At 38.7% G+C, this 22,580-nt stretch overlaps 1 protein-coding gene across 1 annotated transcript in view; it reads right to left on the reverse strand.

Annotated features, from left to right (window-relative positions):
- Window positions 1–5,536: 5,536 nt before the first annotated feature.
- HERC5 (HECT and RLD domain containing E3 ubiquitin protein ligase 5) overlaps window positions 5,537–22,580 on the reverse strand; it is a 46,309-nt gene continuing 29,265 nt past the window's right edge. The window contains exons 14-23 of the mRNA XM_030313451.2: window positions 21,196–21,312; window positions 20,015–20,125; window positions 17,642–17,812; window positions 14,671–14,814; window positions 13,927–14,093; window positions 9,771–9,837; window positions 8,824–8,894; window positions 7,068–7,251; window positions 6,879–6,981; window positions 5,537–5,809 (exon numbers count right to left, since the gene is read on the reverse strand). Of these exons, the coding sequence (XP_030169311.1) occupies window positions 5,604–5,809; window positions 6,879–6,981; window positions 7,068–7,251; window positions 8,824–8,894; window positions 9,771–9,837; window positions 13,927–14,093; window positions 14,671–14,814; window positions 17,642–17,812; window positions 20,015–20,125; window positions 21,196–21,312 (1,341 nt within the window). The 3' untranslated portion in view covers window positions 5,537–5,603. The remainder of the gene's footprint in view (window positions 5,810–6,878; window positions 6,982–7,067; window positions 7,252–8,823; window positions 8,895–9,770; window positions 9,838–13,926; window positions 14,094–14,670; window positions 14,815–17,641; window positions 17,813–20,014; window positions 20,126–21,195; window positions 21,313–22,580) is intronic.

The following is a 22,580-nucleotide window of genomic DNA, read 5'->3' on the forward strand; positions in this document are numbered from 1 at the left end:
GGAATGGGCAAAATAGATGGAGAGTGGGAGGTACAGGCCTCCATTTATGGAATAGGTCATGAGAATAAAAGGTATAGCATAGGGAATATAGTCAACAATGGTACTGTAATAGTATAGCAACCGATGGTAGCTATATTTGTTGCGACCTTAGCATAATGTAGAGAGCTGTCCAGTCACTAAGTATACACCTGAAACCAATGTAACATTGTGTGCCAACAATACTTAAAAAATTAAAATTAGGGGCGCCTGGGTGGCTCAGTCGGTTAAGCGTCTGGCTTCAGCTCGGGTTGTGACGGTTTGTGGGTTCGAGCCCCGCATCGGGCTCTGTGCTGACAGCTCTGTGCTTCGGATTCTGTGTCTCCCTCTCTCTCTGCCCCTCCCCTGCTCATGCTCTGTCTCTCTGTCTCTCAAAAATAAATATTAAAAAAAAAAATTTTTTTTTAATCTTAAAAAAAAATTAAATCACCATACAGCAATATACAAATAACCTGGAAGATTATAGAAGTTCCAGTTATTTCTGATCAAGAGTTCTTGTTCTTTTTAATTAGCCCTAAATCTCACTGTTGTCAATGTAAATGGAACAATTTTACTGATAAAGCAAGCACTATACTCTGAAAAGTCAACTTCAGCTTTTGCAAGTTAAGCATTTTATAATTTTTGAGGAAACTGATAAGCATACCCTGGGGGAGTTCAGTATTAACTCCATTCTTTCCCTAATAGAATTTCTTTGGCAACCACTTGTATAGTACAAACTATACACTAGGTACAGCTCTAAGTATAATCTTTTATAATCTAAGAGGTAAGGTGAGTAATACTGGCACCATTCTACAGATGTGGAAACTGAAGCAGAGAGATTGACGTGATTTGCCCAAGGTAACAGCAATAACTGAACCAAAGTTGAACCCTCTGCCACTGTGGCTTCAGTCTGCCTTTTTTTCTTTCCCTCCCTCCCTCCCTCCCTCCCTTCTTCTGTCTTCTTAATCACACTACACAGTATCTATTTTAAAATAAAATAAAATCCTTTCTATTTGTAAGAAAAATACAATTAGGAATCAAAATGCTTGGATTCAAATTCTTACTCAAGCCTTTGCCTTTCTTGTTTCCTAAAGCACCATATATTTTATCTCTATTTTAGCACTTGAACTTGTAATTGCCTGTTTTGTGTCTCCTGTCTAGACAGTAACTGTTCAACATTTTTAATTTAATGCTTAGCACAGAATATGCATGCACTTCCTGAAAGACTGAAAACATGGTTCTGACAAGCTTTATAATTTTAGGCAAGTTACTTGTCTCTGAACTTCATCTGTAGGGCTAGAAATCCTTCCCCTGCTTTCATAAAATTTGCTAGGAACAAACCAAACTTTACACATGAAAGCCCTTTGTGAAACAACCCTAACTGGTGAACAACACAACCAGGCAAAGTCTCTGGAAATTGTCCCAAGGGCATTCAGCCTAATGAGGAAACATACAAGAAAATCTCATTAACTGCTGCCAGCACATTGAAGTTTGTGGCATTTGAACCACCACCCACATCTTCCTCCTCTCAGCTCAGAGTGATGGCCACTCCAGGAGGGCTCCACCAAGATAGGAACCTCTCTTCCCCCCAAAACTCCTGGTTGAGTGTTAAGGCATCTTCCCAGGAGGTGCAGGCCATCAGCTGAGTAAAGGTAATTATGTAACTATAAAAGACAGTGTAATGCAGATTTCCTCTTTCTGCTTAACTGATTTGCAGAGCAATTATAGAAAACAATATGTATAAATTGTATTTTGGGGTCTGTCATATTTGCTATTAGCACAAAGGAAGTAGCTGGGAACAAAGCTGAACTGGAGTACAGAAATGACACCAGATGGTAACTTGAATTCACAGGAACTAATGAAAGGAACCAGAGAAAATAAAAAAGGTTAATATACTTAATTCTACAAATATATCCTTGTTCTTTCTTCTCTGTTCCTTTTAAAAGGCATTAAATTATGTAAAGTAATAATTATAATCAAGTATTGTTGTTTGTAACATGCAGACCTACTATGCATGACAATAGTCCAAAAAGGGAGAAAAAAGGAAGAGCTACCTACCTGTAATGTTTTTGTATTTCACTAGCACTCTTACCAACAGATCTGCATACATGTCAATTACATCTCAATAAAAAAAATACCATAGGAAACAAAAACATCTGCTGCAGATTTTAAGTATTTCTCAGGCCCTCAAACACTGCAGGTGAGAATATAAAATGATGCAGCTTCTCTGGAAAACAGTTGACAGTCCCTCAGAAAATTAAACACAGAGTTACCACACAACCCAGTAGTTCCACTCCTAGGTGTCTGTCTACTCAAAGGAAAGGAAAACATGGCCACACAAACTTTAGCACAAATGTTCATAGCATCATTCATAATAGCCAAAAAGTGGAAAACAACACAAATGTCCATCGATTGATGAATGGATAAATAAAATACGGTACAATCAAGTATTAATTTGGCAATAAATAGGAATGAAGTACAAATACATGCTACATGCAACATGAACTGTGAAAACATGCTAAGTGAAAGAAGCCAGTTATTAATAAACCGTATACTGTTTGATTTCATTTATATGAAATGTCCATAATAGACAAATCTATAGAAACAGAAAGTAGGGGGTGCCTGGGCAGCTCAGTTGGTTAAGCGTCTGACTTCGGCCCAGGTCATGATCTCACGGTTCGTGAGTTCGAGCCCCGCGTCAGGCTCTGTGCTGACAGGTCAGAGCCTGGAGCCTGCTTCGGATTCTGTGTCTCCCTCTCTCTCTCTGCTCCTCTTCCACTCATGCTCTGTCTCTCTCTCTGTCTCTCAAAAACAAACGTTAAAAAAAATTAAAAAAAAAAAAAAAGAAACAGAAAGTAGATTAGTGGTTGCGTATGGCTGGGGACATTGTGAAGTTATGGCTCTTGGGTATGGAGTTTCTCTTTGGGAAGATGAAAATTCTCCAAAGTTGATTGTGGCAATGGTTGCACAATTCCATGAATATACTAAATCCATTCAGTTGTGTACACAGCTGAACTAAATTCTATGTTCATTAAATATCAATAAAGCTTTACCAAATTAAAAAAAAAAAGTAATATGTATATGTCCAGCATAAGGCTAGCAGTTCCAAGTCACTTGCTGGAGGTGAAATGCTGGTAGAGGCATGGCCAAAAGTGGAAGGTAGGTCTGAAGCCTTCTAAATTTTGTCCACGGTGTTGTGCTACTTCTAGTGACCCTCTCAGATACCCTTCCTTAGGCAATCTCCAACACTTTTTAGTGTTCCTCTCTAGCAAATCATCCTGGCTTCCTATCTGTTATGGCAACTCTTGTTCACTAGCTTCCCATAACATAGCTCATGCCACGTGGTGTTGACCCCACCACCTCCAACTCTTAAGACCACTACAAGAAATACTCTTATTCTTTCACCAACTGGGACTCTTCCTCACTCCTCAGTAATTCGTTGACTTCACAATGACAGGGGATCTCACCTCCTTGGAGCCCCTTAACAAGATTATCTTCCTTGGTGTCATCTGCATCACTGGCAAGGACCATCTTTACCCATCTTGTGAATAAGATCCTTCCCATCAGCTTCCTAAGTGTGAGTTTTCCACTCTGAGAGAACAAAAAGATTTGCCATGACCTACTCTGCCTCTTCATTTTCTTCCAATCCTGCACAGTGAAGCCTCCCTGAACTTGACTCCAGATCTGTAAGATGAAAAAGAGATCTACTTCCAGACTTGGTGGTTGTTTTAAGGGAGGTAGAAAATATGAAATTACCTAGCACACTCAAACACTGTGGCAAGATTCTCACTACTGTGTGTAGTTGTGGGGAGACAGGCCTGTCTCCTTTTGCTAGTTTCCCCCCTTAGTAAAATGCTCCATTTGCAGGCAATTGCGATCTGCATATGCCACTAGATGGCATTTTCAGCTAACTCATATGGGGGACCAATGGCAACTAAGCACTGGGAAGGAACCAGAATGAGTATTGCACCTAGAAAGAGGATTGCACTTGTGAAATGCTGAGCTAGGAAGCCATATTCTACATTTATTAGCGTGGCATCTACTAGGTAGCCATAATAGAGTAAGTGAATCCTGAGAAACAAGTGGGAAGAACCCAGAGTTGGAGGAGAGGAGGTGAGGAAGAGTGGGGGATGGGGGTGGGATGAGAAGTTTCCAGGCAGAAGAAAATGCTTGAATAAAAACAGGAGAGACTGGCCTTCTCAGCAAACTGAATAGTTACAAATAACTGGAATGAAGTATACTATGTATGCAGGGCGATGATAGGAGCCAAGGCCACTAGGAGCCAAGGCCAATGGTGGGAGCCAAGGCTGGGGTGGGAGCCAGGCAGGTCAGGAAGGACTTGGGAGCTATATAGTAACAACGTTAATGAAATTTGACTTTACTGTCAGATTTTCAAATCATTTTGATTTGTACAGTTCTATCACACTCTGGCTCTTCTTCCCAGAAAAAGAAAGAAAGCACAATTACAGGGAGTTGGAAGGTTATGGGCCTGTCAGCGGCAAGTGCTCATATTTGCACTAATACAGTAGCCACCAATCCCATGTAGATACCCATCACTTGAAATTTGGGTAGTATGAGAACTGAATTTTAAATTTTACTTAATTTTAATTAAATAGCCATGTATTGGACAGCACAGCTCAAGTGTTCTTCCCACCACTGCCAATTAAAGTTTTCTCTCTTCAAAATTCTTTGAAGACTAAACTTTATGGCATACATTTACCTTATTAAATAGCACAGATTGGGGGTGTGGTTTCCCAGCCTCACAGAAAGTTTTTTGGGGCACTGTTGATCTAGACACAAGAACTAAAATTGTCAAGACCTGACTGGTTATTGAATGTGTGTTGTGAAGAGGAAGGAGGAGGACTGAAGGCTTCTGCCGGGCAATACTGGAGGTACCACTCTAAGCTGTGCAACACAGGAAAAATGATCATTTTCTTCTTAAACATGAAGTTAAGGAGCCAAGGGACATGCGGGGAGACACAGACAGAAAAATGGCTGTGGTGCTGGAATCTACCAGTTCCTGTAGGTCAGAGAGAGATGTGGGCACCATCAACACACAAGACGTAACCAAAGTTGTGGAGTGTATGGGAGTGTGTGCAGTGACGACATGGGCTTGCACGAGCACTGGAGGTCAGGGGAGTGTAACAAATGCATGTAGAAGGAATGAAAAGCAGCCAAGAAAAAGAAAGTCACAGTCTAGCAGTTCATGACAGTCTTGAGGAGAAAGTAGTCAACGGTTTCAAATGCAATATAGAAGATTTAGGACAGAAATGGGCAATTTTGTTGACATTTTCAACAAGAAAGTCATTTGTATCTTTTATTAGAACAGTGGGAGTAGGAGAAGCACCACTTCAGCCAAGACGGGAGAGAAAAACAAAATTCTGTCTTCTTTAATGCACTGTGTTTTAGGGTCACCTTGCTGCAACAGCCTCACCTATATCATTATTAATATGTCTCACATGCAGAACCATAATTCTAAAAGAGCGGCTAAACACAATGAATACTCAACAGGGCTTTTATGTTAATTTGAGTTCTTAATTTTATTTTTGAAAATATTTCCCTGAAGGGGTAAACAAGGTGAGGTAGGATCAGCCAAATCCTCTGCTGTTGTTGATAGCAACTTGAAGCGCTTCTTCTACTCTTTCCATCGTAGAGTATTTAGGAAGGTAGAGGACACTAATACATGTCTGTGCTCTTATAGGATCTTTTTCATTCATATTTTCAGGACAGCAAAATGTTATTTTCATGTTCTTTAAACCTTTTACTTGAATTCTGTCAGTTCCTGTAAGAAACACTAGAAAAAAGAATAATATTGAGTGATCTGCTTTCCAGAGACCAAGGTTTATGGGGAGAAAAAATATATGTATTTATTCAAAAACATTTACTAAGGGCCCATGTGCAGAGTTCTGCATCAGCAACTGATACACTGTCCCTGCCTTCAAGCAGCTCAATAATCTGGCTGGAAATATAATATTCTTATGCAGAAAAAGACAAATAGCAAAAGAAAACTAAAAGGGTGGAAGACAGCCAAACAAGGTGCCATGGAATAAAATGCTTCCTGAGGGAAATTGCTGTGTGTGGTTTGAGCAGGGACAGACAATCAGGCTGGGATGACTGGGGAGACTTCAGAGAGCTCGGAATTGAGATGGACCTTTAAGGAGGGGAAGGCTTATAGCAGCAACCAGGAGGTGGGTGAAGGTTCAAGGCAGGGCAAGGAGCTTCAGAGAAAACCTGGAGGAGGGAGAGTACAAAGGGAGCTTAAGAATGTAGAGACCATGGAACTGTTTGGCTGGAATAAAAACTTCTTGTAAGAGGTAAGATTGGAAAGTTAGGCTGGGTTTCTGGAGAAGTCTGAGTGCCTTCCAACATACATGTTATCTACAAAAATAAGAACAAAAAGATAAATGTTTCTCAAAAACAAGTATGGAAATTTTGTAAGAAAATTAGAGGGAAAAAGGCATTAAGCAAAGTTGTAGAAAAACAACCGAATAAGCATGAAACTGAGATCAAAATGTGGAAGGTGAGGTAAAAAGGCTTGGAGACAATGACATCGTAAAACTTGGTTAATCCCACAAAGCCTGAATAACTGAGTCACAAGTACAGAAAGCAGAAGAAATATCTAACTTGGATGGAGAACTGAAGAAACATTGAAAGCAATAGGCAGGGTTGAAATCACAGGGAAAAAGTCCCATATTAACATTTATTTTTTTGATGTCAGGACAGCCTGGCCTAGAGAACATCCAACTGGACTAGGAATGGCTCTTATACTAGGATTTGTTGCAAATGGTGCCTATGACAAACAAGGTTTGCTTAGCCCAAAGAAAAGACATGAGATATAGATCTACTCCTGATGTAATACCTACCGAGGAATTTTTTCTTTTCCTCCAAAGTCAATTTGTGTAAAGCCTTCCAAAACATCACTATGGTAGGATGTGAATTGTCGTATCCTTCTTCATAATGTGCATTCTAGAGAAAAAAAAGTTCAAAAAAAGAGTACTCAGGAAATAGGAAAAAGAAATTCAAATTCAAACTTCTAGGCCTTTATGATCTACCTTTTCAAATGTTTCCCAGTCATAATCTGTATTCCCAACTATCACATCCTTCAGTTCTTCCGGATGGAAAAATTCAATGATATCCTTCTCACACACTTTGTAAAATCCTCTTTGGAATTCTTCATAAACTGCCTTCACAGAGATGTTGAAGATGTAATTGACACACTTAGAAACATAGTCTCTCCTTTAATAAAACAAAAAAATGATTTCAGCTTACAGCAATACCCTGAACAAAAGTGGTAGGGGGCGGGGAAAGTGGGAAGGATAAAAATAACTAGAAACCCTAACAATACAGTGCTTACCATGTACATATAGCTATTTTTCATATGTTATCTAATTTAATCTTCAAACACTCTCAGGGCAGATTGTTAGGACATTTTAGTAAAAATACTGACACACTGAAGGTACATATTTGCTCAAGGTCACACAGTTCAGAGAAATGACACAGATTAGAACAGAAAAAGTATGGAAGAATAACACCCAACCTGCTAATGCTTTAGGGGAATGGGCTTAGAAGATGGGGGAAATTTCCTATTTTATTTTATGGTCTTCTGTGCTGTCTGAATTTATGCTAGTGAGTAACTACTATTAGTATTTGTGGTTAAATACAAATAAAGAGGGGGATTTCTGCTTCTAGCTTCAATGGGGTAGCTTAGAGCAAATTACTCCCAGTGAGAAGAACTAGAAAAATCCAGATAATACACAAAAACACATCTAGCTCCAGGCTTCCAAATGTGAGTCAAGACTCAAGAGGCCTCTTCATGAAGACAGAAGGGAAGCCCTCTGAAGTGAGTCCCACATTTTTTCCTTTTGGCTATTTGCTAACACAGGCAAAGGGATCAGGCAAAAAGTAGTTAAGAGGCAGAGAACTTTCTTATGTCTATCAATAATACCACGGATAAATTGAGAGTACTCATAAAATATATTATAGAACTGGAAATCTTCTATTTCTTGATCTGTATGCTTACGTACTTTTCTGTATGTTCTACTTTAATACAAAGTTCTCTTTTAAAGATAAAGATTAAAAGATTAAAGAAAACTAGGGGTGCCTGGGTGGCTCAGATGGATAAGCATCCGACTTTGGCTCCCATCATGATTACATAGTTCGTGGGTTTGAGTCCCACGTCAGGCTCTGTGCTGACAGCTCAGAGCCTGGATCCTGCTTCCGTTTCTGTGTATCCCTTTCTCTCTCTCTCTGCCCCTCTCCCACTTGTACTCTGTAAAAAAAAAGATTAAAGAAAACTAGTTGGCTTACACCATAATGCTCACTTGGCGGTATCCCTCTGCCTCTCTGACCAACTATCAATGGAACATTCTATAATCCCAAACTGTGGCTTTAAAATAGCATCCTATAAGGTGTTGAGAACTCAAGATACCACCGTAATATCTAATAATATTAACAGATACTAAGTACTGCTCCAGACCAGGCACCACTGTAGACCACTCTAGGTACCAGATATACAAGGATGAACATGACTAGTGCCTACCTTCATGGAGCTCATGGTAGTGGGGGAAATACAGATAGTAAACAAATAAACCCAAAAGGTAGGTAATGGTGATACGAAAAGAAAAAGTAGAGACAAAAGATAAGGGAAGGCCTCTCTGAGAAAGCCATTTCCTTCCTTACCAGAATATAAACTCCAGGAGACACACACATACACACAACACACACCAACTCTCTGCCTTATTAAAAAATGATAAATTTGGAATGGAAAATTATATAAACAAAACAAGTATTTCACTTCTCTGTACCTACTTGTTAGTCTGGTCAACAATTATGCATCTTCCATTAGGAATTAAGTCTACATCATTTTTGTCCCAGTGCACCTGTAATCACAAATAAACTCAGATATCTCCAGAATAATCCTAAACAATCTATTATCAATAAAAAGACTTTGAAACATACCTCTTTTCCTTAATATCTTGTAAAACTATATATTTTAGTCATAAAAACTAGCAAGGTATGAACACATGAAAAATTATCTTTATCATGAAGAATGAAAAACAAATTTTTATAGAATCATCTATTTTAGCTTATCATACTGAAAAAAACTGGCAAATTGCCGTATCTCAGTAATCATTTTATGTAGTATAGACCTACATGGTAGATTTGCAAACATGGCCACAAATTCTTCCCAGCCTGGTATTCAAGCCTCTTTGCAGTGTGACTTTGCAATACTCCCTGCCCACCTCGATCAAGAGAAGTTTTTATCTTCAGCTCTTGAAGCTGGGTGTGGCCATGTGAGGTACTGTGGCCAATGGGATCTGACAGAAGTAAAAGCTTAAAAAGAAGCTTGTATGTTGAGGCTTGCACCTCTTTGTAATCCTGAGACAATTCTGTAAGGATACCTCAACCAGCCTACTGGGGAATAAGAAACCCCTAGAACAGAAAAGCTGTTCCAGCCCATACCCCACAAACCAGCCAACAACTAGGTATTCAAGCCAAGGCCAGTGTGAACCATCCAGCTCAGCAGTCAATTCACTCCAGAAATTCAATGAATTGTTTGTTTTAAGCCACCAAATTTAGCTGTTGTTTGTTACATAGTAAAATCTAACTGATATGCCCAGGACATAAAAAATGAGGAAAAAAAACCCTTCTGCACTAATTCAGAAGTCTGTTATTTTGTTAAAGAGTGACATGCCTAGATAAATATGTAAAAGGGTAATCAGATTAAATGAAGCCAACTCTTACAGTTTACTCACATTAAAATATATATAAAATACTTCTCCAAAGTCATCACCTTCATCATCCAGAAGTGTTTGCAAACTCCTAAAGAACAAATAATTTTGTTATTTAAAAGTCAATAATCAATCACTAGATAGATCATCTAAAATAAATGTCAAGTGCATGACTATTCGGAAGGTGGGAGGTCAAGGAGTTAGTTAATTAACACTGCCCATTTCTCTGTGTACTGATAGCCAGACACCAACTACAAGTGTGAAGTTTATGAGTATTTGCAATTCTGTAAGTTCTCTTCCTTCCATCCTTACTTCCTTTACCCAGTGATTGTAGGTTTCTATTTAGAGGATTGATAATGTATTTTTTTAAGAGAAAGTCTATTTTTATTTTTTTTAATGTTTGTTTATTTTTGAGAGAGAGAGAGCATGCACATGTGAGCAGGGAAGGGGCAGAGAAAGAGGGAGACAGAAAATCTCAAGCAGGCTCCGCCAACATCAGCACAGAGCCCAATGTGGGGATCGGATCCACCATGAGATCATGACTTCAGCTGAAATCAAGAGCCAGACACCCAAACTACTGAGCCACCCAGGTGCCCCAGAACTGATCATGTATGTAACTGATACCCAAACTCATTCAAATCAGCGTTATCTTTACTTAAAATTTGAACTTCGCTTACAGAATAAATACCCTCTTTCTAAATATCAGGGATCACTTAGGAAATCTGAGGTATGAGAAGGTCACAGAATGTTCTCTGCATCTACTGTCCCAATTATCATCAAGCTTAAGACAGACAAATTTGATCACCTTAACTGTTTCAAGGCATCTGTGTGAATATAGGTTATATTAGGATGGATAGCAGCCAGTCTTTTTGTGTCTCCATCCTCTCTTGTCCTATGGTACCTCACACATATTTTTAAAGTTGTATATCTCATCATATTTGCTCATTCACTCATTTATTCATTCAACTAACATTTACTAAGCACCCAATGTAGCAGGCATAAGGGATGTAAAGTTCAGACATTACTGTCAATGAACCCTGAGACTAGCAGTAGTAGGTAAGATGTGCTGATGAAAGTCTCCTCTACAGTACACTGTTTATGAATACCAAGGAAGCTGCCTCCAAAACTAAAACTAAAATAGTGCTAATATCTTATACCTACTTATATGGGATACCTCCCCTATCCCATTTTTCTACCACCCCCAAACTGGGTTACAAATACCAGTTTGCAGGGTGCCGTTTTCCCCTTTTGTTAAGGGATCTCATGAAGAACAGATAAATTCTTTCATCTTATTGAAGTTACACCTATTAATCTTTCCTTTAATGTTAGTACTTTTTATTTTTATGTCTTAATTAAAACTGCAATGGTGAGAAAGGGATCTGTCCATATTTTCAACATGTTTGCATTTAATATTTAAGTCCTTCATCCACACGAAGTTGATTTTTGTACATGGCATAAGGTTATCAGCTCTCATTTTTTCCCATATGCTTGAACTGACGATACTCCTGTTCCCATTAATCTGGTATGCTACCTCTAACAAGTTCCATAGGTGCATGGGTCAGTTTCTGACCTGCACTCCTACTGTGCTGTCCTAATACAGCTTTCTAAAAATTCTTAATATCTGGTAGGCCAAGTTCCCTATCCCTATTCGCCTTTTTCTGCTAGCGGTTCTTGGCCTTCTGCTCATCCATATACATGTTATAATCAGTTTGTGAAATTTCATGGAAAGCCTGCTGAGATTAAAACTGGAGTTTCACTGAATACCAAGATCAGTGGCTTTCCATGTGTGACCCAGACCAGAAACTTCTGGAAATCTCTAAGGACTTCACAAGTGACCTATGAGGTCAAAACTATTTTCATAATCATACCAAAATATTACTCACTTTTTTCACATTCTGTCTTAAGTATAGAAGGCAGTTTTCCAGAGGCTATATTATGTGATAGCTAATAGAATGAATGTTTATGTATCCTCTATTTAAAACATTTATCACCTTTAATTTCTAATACTGTAAATACTGACAAATACAACCAACATATGGATAAGCTCTTTGGGGTCTTCAATACTTTTTAAGTCTTTAGACCTAAAAGTGTGAAAAACATGTATACCGATATAATGATCTTTACATGTACTAATGTTGATGTGTTTTAAGTTTATTAAGTCTTCTTAGGCATTAGTATTATTACATCATTTTCATTGTTCTAGGAAAAAATAATACATTTATTTCCTCCTCTCCAAATCTTGTACTTTTGATACTTTTTCCTTATCAATAGTATAATTAGTATAGTGATTAACAGTTGGATGACGGGAGCACTTGAGTGGCTCAATTGGTTAAGTGTCCTACTCTTCGTTTTGGCTCAGGTCATGATCTCACAGTTCATGAGTCTGAGCCCTGCATCAGGCTCTGCTCTGATGGCATGGAGCCTGCTTGGGATTCTTCTCTCCCTCTCTCTGTGCCCCTCCCTGGCTTGTGACCGTGTGCTCTGTCTCTCAAAAATAAATAACAAATATTAAAAAAAAAAATTTTTTTTTAAAGTTGGATGCTGGAGACAGACTATGTTCAATTTCATGGTTTTGTCATTATGGAGTCTGGGACAAGTTACCTAACCTATCCGTTTCAGTTTCCTCATCTGTGAAACGGGGATACTAACAATAATAGGACCATACTACTATTCTCATGCTTTTGAAAATCTACATAGGATTCCATTGCATAAATAAGTCAAAAATACAGAATTTCTTTACTGAAAAAACATTCAGGTATTCCACGCATTATGGACTATGTAATACAATACACATCTGTATGGAAAAATCCTTGCATGGTTGTATTATTTCTGAAAGTAAAATGCCTAGAAGTACAACTGCTAAGTCAAAGAGGCAAACACATTTTTGATTCAGATTAAGTACTACCATACTGTTCTCTGAAAAGGAACCACCAATTTACATGTCCGCTATTAATACCTGAAATTAGAACAAACCTTTTCCCAAATCCTCACAAACACTATACAGCATCAGTATTTCAATCTGTCAGTCTAAAGCACAAATCAGCCTCTGATTTCAATCTGTATTCTAGGATGACTGGGGAGATTAAGCCATTCTAAATTTTTTTTGTGTGGGTTGTCTTCTTGTATACTTTGCCAATTTTTCTTATGGATGTATAGGAACACTTTATACAGCGGGGCTATTACCCCTTTCTCTTACCAGTATTTTTTTGTGAGGTGGTAGCTTGGCTTTTTAACTTAGAAATAAGTTTTCATTTTAAGGTGATGATATGAAATGAGATTTAAAATAAACATCACTTGCAGATTTCGCACCATGGTATAACTTATGCTCTGTCCGTGACTGTTTCTACACAAGTAAAGTGCAAAGATTAATGCAAGCACTGAGGAGAGGAGGAAAATCAACTTGTCTTCATTTTAGAAAGTTCAATTATTATCCAACAATTCTTTCCAAAATTAAAATTGATTTAAAGTATCTACAATGGGGGTGCCTGGGTGGCTCAGCTAGTGGAATGTCCTGGGATTGAGCCCACACTGGGCTCTGTGCAGTGTGGAGCCTGCTTGGGGTTCTCTCTCCCTCTCTTTCTCTCTGCCCCTTGCCTGCTCTTGCTCTCTCTGTCTCAAAAAAAAAAAAAAAGTACCTACAATGTTGAACATGAAAATACTATTAGGGTGTGTGTGTTTAAATATTTACAGGAACACCTTGGAGATACTGTAGTTTGGTTCAAGACCACCATAATAAAGCAATTATCCCAACAGAGTAAGTCAAAAGGATTATTTGTTTTCTCAGTGCATATAAAAGTTATGTTTGCACATATACTGTATTCTATTAAGTATTCAACAGCATTATATCTAAAAAAACAATGTGCATACCTTAATTTAAAAATACTTTATTGATAAAAGTGTAACTATCCTCTGAGTTCTCATCAAGTTTTAGTTGCTGATCACATATCACCATAACAAATATAATGGAAAATTTTGAAATACTACGAACATTACCAAAATGTGACACAGAGACACAAAGTCAGCAAATGCTGTTGGAAAAATGCCTTGACATGGGTTGCCACAAGCCTTCAATTTGTAAAAAATTGCTAGTAACTGTGAAGCACAACAAAATAGTAAAAGGTATGCCTATATCTGAATATATATTATATGGAGTTCTAGAAAAAGAACTATGTTTACTTACTTTCCCAAAACAGGGCTAAGTTCTTTTAAGTCTTCCAGTGATGGCGCCTGGTTCAACAGTTTCTTAAACAGGGCCAGTGGAAAAGGGATGTTGGCAACATTGAAATTGAACAGAGAAAGTCCACACAGAACCCCAAAGAAGAAATATCTCTTCTTCTCAAACTTAGGCTGCAAAGAGAAAAAAACAAAAAACAAAAAACCTAATGTGTTATAATTTTTACAAGTAAAACAAAATTTTTATATTAGGTACATCTTTTCACCCTTTCACAAAATCAAATCACCAATTAAAATAAAAAAACTTGCCGTAACAATATTTAGAGTTTATGTACAGTCATTAAGTCAATTTCAATCTCTGCCACAGGAACAGAAATAGAATTATACAAACTGAAGTTTTCTCAATTTCTTTTCACAGCCATTGCCTTCAAATTCATTGGGAAAAACAGAACTGAACAAAAAAAAAAAAGAATGCCTGAGAAAGGAAGGGTTCTTTTTTATCTATACATTCTATAAATGGTTAATAACAAATACTGCTTAAATTTTCCTGTGTAGTCAGAAATAGGAACCCAGCGAAAAAGAGACTCTATTTTAAAGAAAATCATCACCTTACTAAAATTGAAGATTATCTCCATAATTCTATGTACCAGTAATTCCTCTCCTAAAATGAAACAGTCTAGACAACCTAATTTTCAATGCTATGTGATATGCATTTGCTGTCATGATAACCATAAGCAAAGAGAAGACTTACCCTGACAGGAAACCACATGTAGGAAGCCTCCTCAGGATATGTGAACATCCCATATTCTGGACGGGTCATCTCCTCAAACAGACAGTGGAAAAATTCTACCTTGACTCCTCCAGAGTCAAGCCCAATTTCTCCACTAAATGAAACCTGAGGAAACAGAACAAGTAACACATCACTTCCAGGGCTCTGTATTGCTATGTATTAAAGCTCATTTAATAATAGTTACAGTAAGGGGTGTCCGACTGTTCAGCTGGAAGAGATTGTGACTCTTGATGTTGGGGTCCTGAGTTTAAGCCTCTTATTGGGTACAGAGACTGCTTTATAAAACTTAAAAAAAAAAGCTACAGTGAACATGATCTGTAGACCCAACTATTTGGTGAACAACATGGTATTACCATATTTAATCTTCCCACTAATTCTATGAGGTGATAAAGCTTCAAGAATTTATTTATTTATTTTTCCTCTTGGTACTTTTTTTTTTCAATATATGAAATTTATTGTCAAATTGATTTCCATACAACACCCAGTGCTCATCCCAAAAGGTGCCCTCCTCAATACCCATCACCCACCCTCCCCTCCCTCCCACCCCCCATCAACCCTCAGTTTGTTCTCAGTTTTTAACAGTCTCTTATGCTTTGGCTCTCTCCCACTCTAACCTCTTTTTTTTTTTTTTTCCTTCCCCTCCCCCATGGGTTTCTGTTAAGTTTCTCAGGATCCACATAAGAGTGAAACCATATGGTATCTGCCTTTCTCTGTATGGCTTATTTCACTTAGCATCACACTCTCCAGTTCCATCCACGTTGCTACAAAGGGCCATATTTCGTTCTTTCTCATTGCCACGTAGTACTCCATTGTGTATATAAACCACAATTTCTTTATCCATTCATCAGTTGATGGACATTTAGGCTCTTTCCATAATTTGGCTATTGTTGAGAGTTAAAGCTTCAATAATTTAAATAACTTCCCCAACGTGACACACAGCTAAGAGGTGCAGCCTCCATTTAATCCTGGGTCTGTCAAGTCTCAGAGCCAGCCTTCTTTAGCTACTAATCTCACCTCAATGGGCATCATTATTATATAATAAAGTATCTCGAGCATAATGAAAAAACAAAGAAATAAAAAAATTTTCAAAAAACTGAAAAACCAGAGCACACATAAGATATTTATTGGCTTGGTTGTTTACTCCCTGAGAAGGCACCTGTTGACACCAATTCCTCCCTAGGATGATTCTGTCATAATCCTCCTTTACTTCTCCGATTACTCGCTCATTCCTGCCTTTCCTTCTTGGAATCCCTCACTTTGGTGTACAAATGTGGTAAGGTCTCCCTTATTCTTAAAAGAAGAAGAAAAATCTCAACATTCCTTGTCTTCAATATAGACAATCCTGGCTTCTACGGTTGCTATATTCTGGAGAATTGTGTACACCAGCTTCCAAACCTATTTCTCTGCTTAAATGCTCTCTCCAAGAGGACCTGGAACCTGTGAACCCCCAATTCCAGGGACTTGTTCTCGCGTCTCCTCTCCTTGATTTTATGAACTCATTTTAACCTACTGATCACCTCTTCTTTCTTCATACCCTCTTCTCCCTTGCTTTCTCTTAAAAAGCATTAATTGGGTTTTTACTTCTCTCTTCTTTTTCCTGCTGCTTTAACACCAGAAATGCCTGTGCTTCTGTGCTATTTCTGTTCTTTTTGCTCTTTCCCTGGATGTTTGATTTCTCTTTAAAACTTCACATATCACTTACAGGCATTTAACCTTCAAATCCACTCTCATCCTATCTTCTCTCCTGACTGACACACACTCCTATCTGAAGGCCTACTTAACATTTCTGTCAGGATATTCCACTGGCACTTCACCCACAGCTTTTACTGGTTTGTTTGGATGAATGTCTCTTCCATTTTCTACAGATCCAAGTTTCAAAACCTCAGTGAGTTATTTAAAATCTGTGTAAGGCCAGGTATCAAATCCTCTGCTCCCTCCTGTGGACAAGCTCCTTAATGTCACAAAGCCTCTGTTTTCTCCTTAAGATTCTCGGAAAGATTAAATAGGATAACATACAAAATGCCTCACACAGTCTGGAAAGTGGTCGCTGCTCATCAAATGTTACCTAAGTTTTTTAAACGTATGAAATACGGGGCGCCTGGGTGGCTCAGTTGGTTTAGCGTCTGACTTCAGCTCAGGTCATGATCTCACGGTCTGTGGGTTCAAGCCCCGTGTTGGGCTCTGTGCTGACAGCTTGGAGCCTGGAGCCTGCTTCAGATTCTGTGTCTCCCTCTCTCTCTGCCCCTCCCCTGCTCATGCTCTCTGTCTCAAAAATAAATAAAAATATTTAAAAAATAAATAAATAAAATGGATGAAATATAAAAGTGGAACTTAAATAATTCTGTGGACTGGCTGGCTGGCACAGGTAAAATTCGCATAATGAGTCTTAGATTTTTTTTAACGATCTATGTGGAGAATATGTAGAAGCAGTTCCTCTCAGGCGAGGCGGGGGGGGGGGGGTGGGGTGGGAAGTGCAGTGACAGGGGGAGCGTGGGGCTGCCTTGTGACCTGGCTGCATTCCCCCTTTTCCTCACAGCTGCCCAAAGATAACAAGAAGAAAGATGCTGGAAAGCCAGCCAAAAAAAGACAAAGACCCAGTGAACAAATATGGGGCAAGGCCAAAAAGAAGAAGTGGTCCAAAGGCAAAGTTCAGGACAAGCTCAATAACCTGGTCTTGTCTGACAAAGCAAGTTCCCAACTATAAGCTTCTAACTCCAGCTGTCGTCTCTGAGAGACTGAAGATTCAAGGACCCCTGGTCAGGGAAGCCCTTTAGGAGCTCCTTTGTAAAGGAGTTTATTAAATAAAAATAAAAATAAAAATAAAAATAAATAAAAATAAAAATAAAGTAATTTCTTCTCTGGAAGAACCACGGTTACATCTTTTTAGATCTTCCTTCTCTCTGCAGCAAAAATATTGAGAATTATACTTTACCATTAACTCCCTCCTCAGATCTTCATTCTCAAACTGATTTAGGTGACTCAAAACATCCTCAATCAAGTGATTCCTTCTGACTGTCAGATTGAATGTAGGCAACAAAGATAATTCGGACCTTCCGTGTTCCACAACTCCGGCCAGCCGCATACAAGCTCTAAATTTTTTCTCCTAGGAAAACCAATGTTTCACTTCATTTCACCATTTGCTCTAAGTAGGAATTTACAAACGGGAATAAACTGGTTCAATTTATCATGAGTGCACATCACAAACATTTATGAAAAGAGCTTTGTTTTCATATGCCACTGGAGAGAAGCTATACATTCAGTATTCACACTCAGTAACCAGAAGAAACACCAAAGGAATGAAAAGCTTTGTGGAGCCAACCAGGGTCAGCAGGGAAGTGACCAACTGTGGGCTCTATTGGTCCACTTTATCCTGCAAACACAATTATTAATACTTCAGGTTACCAAAGCTAATTACCATGATTAGGCTAAGAGAAGAATTAGCAGATACTAAAGCAGTATGCTGAACAGAACATTCTCACTTGGAAAAGAATCTCAGTAGCTTAGAAAGAAAGCAGGTGGGGCACCAGGGTGTCTCAGTCGATTGAGTGCCCAACTAATGTCGGCTCAGGTCATGATCCCAGGGTTGTGGGATCGAGCCCCGTGTCAGGCTATGTGCTCAGCATGGAGGCTGTTCAGGGTTCTCTCGCTCTCCCTCTGTCCCTCTCCCATGCTTGTGTGCTCTCTAAAATAAGATTTAAAAAAAAAAAATAGAAAAAGAAAGCAAGCAAGCATGCTGCAGGAAAAGTTCAGGTATGAGAGACCTCTCTGAAGTCATCCTAATCTCAGAGGAAAACCCAACAAGAGATTTTAAAGATGATCTAAGAAGTTATATAGGAGACAGCAAGAGAGACAGGACACACACACACACACACACACACACACACACACACAAAGACTATCTATCTGACCAAATGGCAATTTGAGATCATTAAAGTCTAAGGCTCTTCACGAAACAACAATCAAATATCAGTTCCATAAAATTATTACTGGAGGCCTGTTTAAAATTAGGAGAGGGGCACCCTAGGTGGCTCAGTCGGTTGAGCTCAACTCTTGATTTTGGCTCAGGTCAAACCTGATCCCAGGGTCGTGGGATGGAGCCCCACACTGGTGCTGAGCATGGAGTCTGCTTAATATTCTCTCTCTTTCTCTCTCTCCTTCTGTCCCTCTCCCTTGTTCACACTCTCGCTCTTTCTTAAAAAAATAAATAAAAATTAGGAGAGAACAGCTACAAGAGTTGAAAAAAATGAAAAAAAAAGTTCTTGTATCTTTTTCCTTTCATTTTCCTGTTAAATAGTTCATTAATGGTCATACTCATAAATCAATTTCCTATTTTGTTTTATAATGGTTAACTTCATTATGTAGAAGTATCTACTTTTATGACATACATTTAAATATTACTCATATATATACATACACGGATGCATATATAAAAGTGATAAGAACTAAGGCTCTTGGGCACTTAAACTTCCCTAAGCGTTTTCTTTTTTTAAATATTTTTAATATTTAAAAATTTTTATTTTAATATTTATTTTGAGACAGAGTGCGCACACAAGTGGGGGAGTGATAGAGAGAGAGGGTGAGAGAGGATCCCAAGCAGACTCCATGCTATCAGCACAGAACACAATGAGGGGTTCCTTCTCACAAACCGTGAGATCATGACCTGAGCTAATATCAAGAGTCAGATACTTAACCGACTGAACCACCCAGGCTCCCCTCCCTAGGCATTTTCAATTGTCCAGTTTTAAATTCAAAATCACTTTTCCAGATATGCTGACAAACAGAACCAACTCACCTGATGATAGTTCACTGAAAAGGGGATATTTTTACAAACCTTTATCATGGTATCATCAGAGTATCATCCATTTATGTGTGTCTGCATTTCAAGAATCCTGTCACCTGTATTCCCACTGCTATGTTTTTATTATTATTATTATTACTATTACTATTATTAGACTGGGCCTCCTTAAATACTGGTGCTAATCCCAATCAAACCCAAGTCTGCTATGCCTCTCTAAGTCCCATTCAGAAGACCTGTAGAGAGGCTCCAACCTCAAGTAAAAGCCCTACAAATTAGGTCAGCTGCCCATCCACTACCCTTCACTACTGAGGCCTTAATGTGCCTCAAGGCCAAGCCAATCCAAATGATGACCGTCTTTCTTGCCATCTTTATTAGTCTAAGCTCCATGAATGTTACAACCATTGGTCTTACCAGTGGGTAGCTCCCTTATCAACCCCTAAAATACTGTATACTTATGAAGGCATTTATCATTTAATTTAATAAAGACAAAGACAAAGACATACATACCTGTATTTTTAAAAGTGAATCTGCATATAGTAGTTTGATTTTCGACAAAATATTAAAGATAAACGGAAAATGACTGAATATGACAGGATACGGAGTGTCTACTGAAGTGTCCTAAAAATAGAAATGACGAGAATTCTGACAAATCAAAGGACAGAGAAATCTTATACCTTAGCTCACATCCTTAAACCCCTGGTAGTTTGTGGTCTCAGTTCTTACAGCCAAAGCAATCCAAATTGCTGGTCAGCAGTACTTAAATATATAAAATTCTATGAAAATGTTTTGTATATATCAATGAAAGGTATATAAACCTAGTATTATCAGCACTCATTTAATTTAGCAATTAATTATAAACTCCAGATGTTTTCCCAAAGAATATGTTCTGCTACAATCTGCACTTCTGAAATGCAAATTAGTTCAGATGCATTTAGTAAACAGGGGAATAATAGAATGTGGATAGCTGAGGAGCTCATACAGGATTTCTGCCAGTCTGTGCTAGCAGCACAATTACAGCCTTCAGACAGAAGGAGAAAACCTCAGGTCAGCTGTTGAACTGGCAGCAACAGCTCATTAGCTTTATTTTAAGAAAATAAAAAAGGAGTATTTCTACCTGGAGCAACCGACAAGGCTGCAGCCCTGTCCTGCTGGCTCCTGATGAGGCATGCTGCCCTGTACCTACAGGCAGAGCCCCACTTGCATCTATGTGAGCTCCACATCACCAGTCCTCTACTTAGGAGTGTGGATAGAATCCCACCCTTTTGTCTTGTGCAATTCATACTCTTCTGGCACTCTCCACAAGCTGCCTGCCTGTGGCTGCGCCACATGATTTAAGGTAGCAACCACTTTTCCATTAAGGTTCTACAAAACTGCATTGGTTTTGAGGGGTCTGTCTTGCTTTTCCTAGAAGTCCCGTTATTCCTACTGAGCAATTCTGCAGAATACAAGGATATTTGGAAACTCATGCACAATGTTATAGCACAAATACCTATATTAACTCAATGATGGTCAACTTTCCTCCTTTAAACGTGCCATACTTTGGCACCTGGCTGGCTCAGTCAGTGGAGCCTGTGACTCGATCTGAGGGTTGTGAGTTCGAGTCCCACACTAGGTATAGATCACTTTTAAAAAAATTAAATCTTTAAAAAAATAAAAATAAAAGCAAAAAAGAAACATGCCATACTTACCAAGTTGTTCACTCTCCAAGAAGACCTTCTATATGCATCCCCATAAAAATCAAGCCATTGTGTAAGTTCGTTTATTTTGAAAATATTTTCGGGCAGTTGACATTTAGCCTGGTTTACCTTAAATAAAATACGGCCCGTGAGAAAGTTTTATAAATGAAGACAATTTTGCTTTAGGGCTATTAATTAGATTAGCAGAATAAATAAATTACATAGTCTTTCAATGAGCAGAATAAAGTTCTATCCAATTCCTCCACTGACAAAGCCCCACATTTTCAGGAACATGAAGAATACCTGTAATAGCAGAAATTGATGATATGATAACTCCTACTTACTTTTAATTCATAGAAATGTTGTAAAGAATTTTAGGTCCAAAGAAAAATACACTGCAGTATGAATCCAAAGTAGTCTTGAGGCCCAATTTTAGGCCATATTCTTCACAGCTTAACAGCATACCATTTACAGATGTTCCCCTCTGGCAAGGCATATGTGGAACATTCCCCTCCTGAACACATAGGGGAATTTTGCAGTCTTCCATCCCTTAAGATGACCAGAGTTATTTATTTTGACATGTACATGGGAACCCGGAATAGTGCTAACCATCAGTCAGTGCAGTCACTCATAATAACACTAGATGCTTTCGACATGAGTGACCATCATGTCGAGTGACCTGGTTGGACACAGTCCTAGCCTAAATGACTAATTCTCAACAGGTCTTCTAAAAGCCCCTCTTAGCTGTGTAAGCTAAGACCATTCACCTGGAATATTCTTACTGATCCTGGCCCAGACCCCAAATGATCCAAGCCTCCCAGTACCAACACCGAAAGCATTGTGAAGCTGTTTCAACCGTGAATACGGTCCTCTGGATCCTGCTGATCTCAGCCTTCCACAGTCAACAGCCTTAACATGCCCAATTATGGAAAAAGTGACTGCTTTATCCTTGTGGTTTCTTGCAGTCTCCCTTTTGAGGTTGGGGGGGGGGGGGGTAGGTAGTGACAATCTGATGTCACTGTCAGAGTCAAAAGGATAAAGCAAGATCCCTTGACGATTTCTTTTGGTGTTCAGTATTTCTCAGCATTTTTTTAAAAATTTTTTAATGTTTACTTTTGAAAAAGAGAGAGACACAGCGTGAGCAGGGAAGGGGCAGAGAGAGACAGAGATACAGAATCCGAAGCAGGCTCCAGACTCTGAGCTGTCAGTACAGAGCCTGATGCAGGGCTCAAACCCACAAGCTGTGAGATCATGACCTGAGCTGAAGCCGGACACTTAATCAACTGAGCCACCCACATGCCCCAGGATTCTCTTTTTTAAGTGAAAAAAGCTCATTAGAATACATTTTCCCTGAGCTCTTCAGTAAATTTCTCAAGTTTGCAAAACCCAAATTATTT

Source organism: Lynx canadensis, chromosome B1 (assembly GCF_007474595.2).
Source record: "Lynx canadensis isolate LIC74 chromosome B1, mLynCan4.pri.v2, whole genome shotgun sequence".
In the NCBI taxonomy this organism is placed as follows: domain Eukaryota; kingdom Metazoa; phylum Chordata; class Mammalia; order Carnivora; family Felidae; genus Lynx; species Lynx canadensis.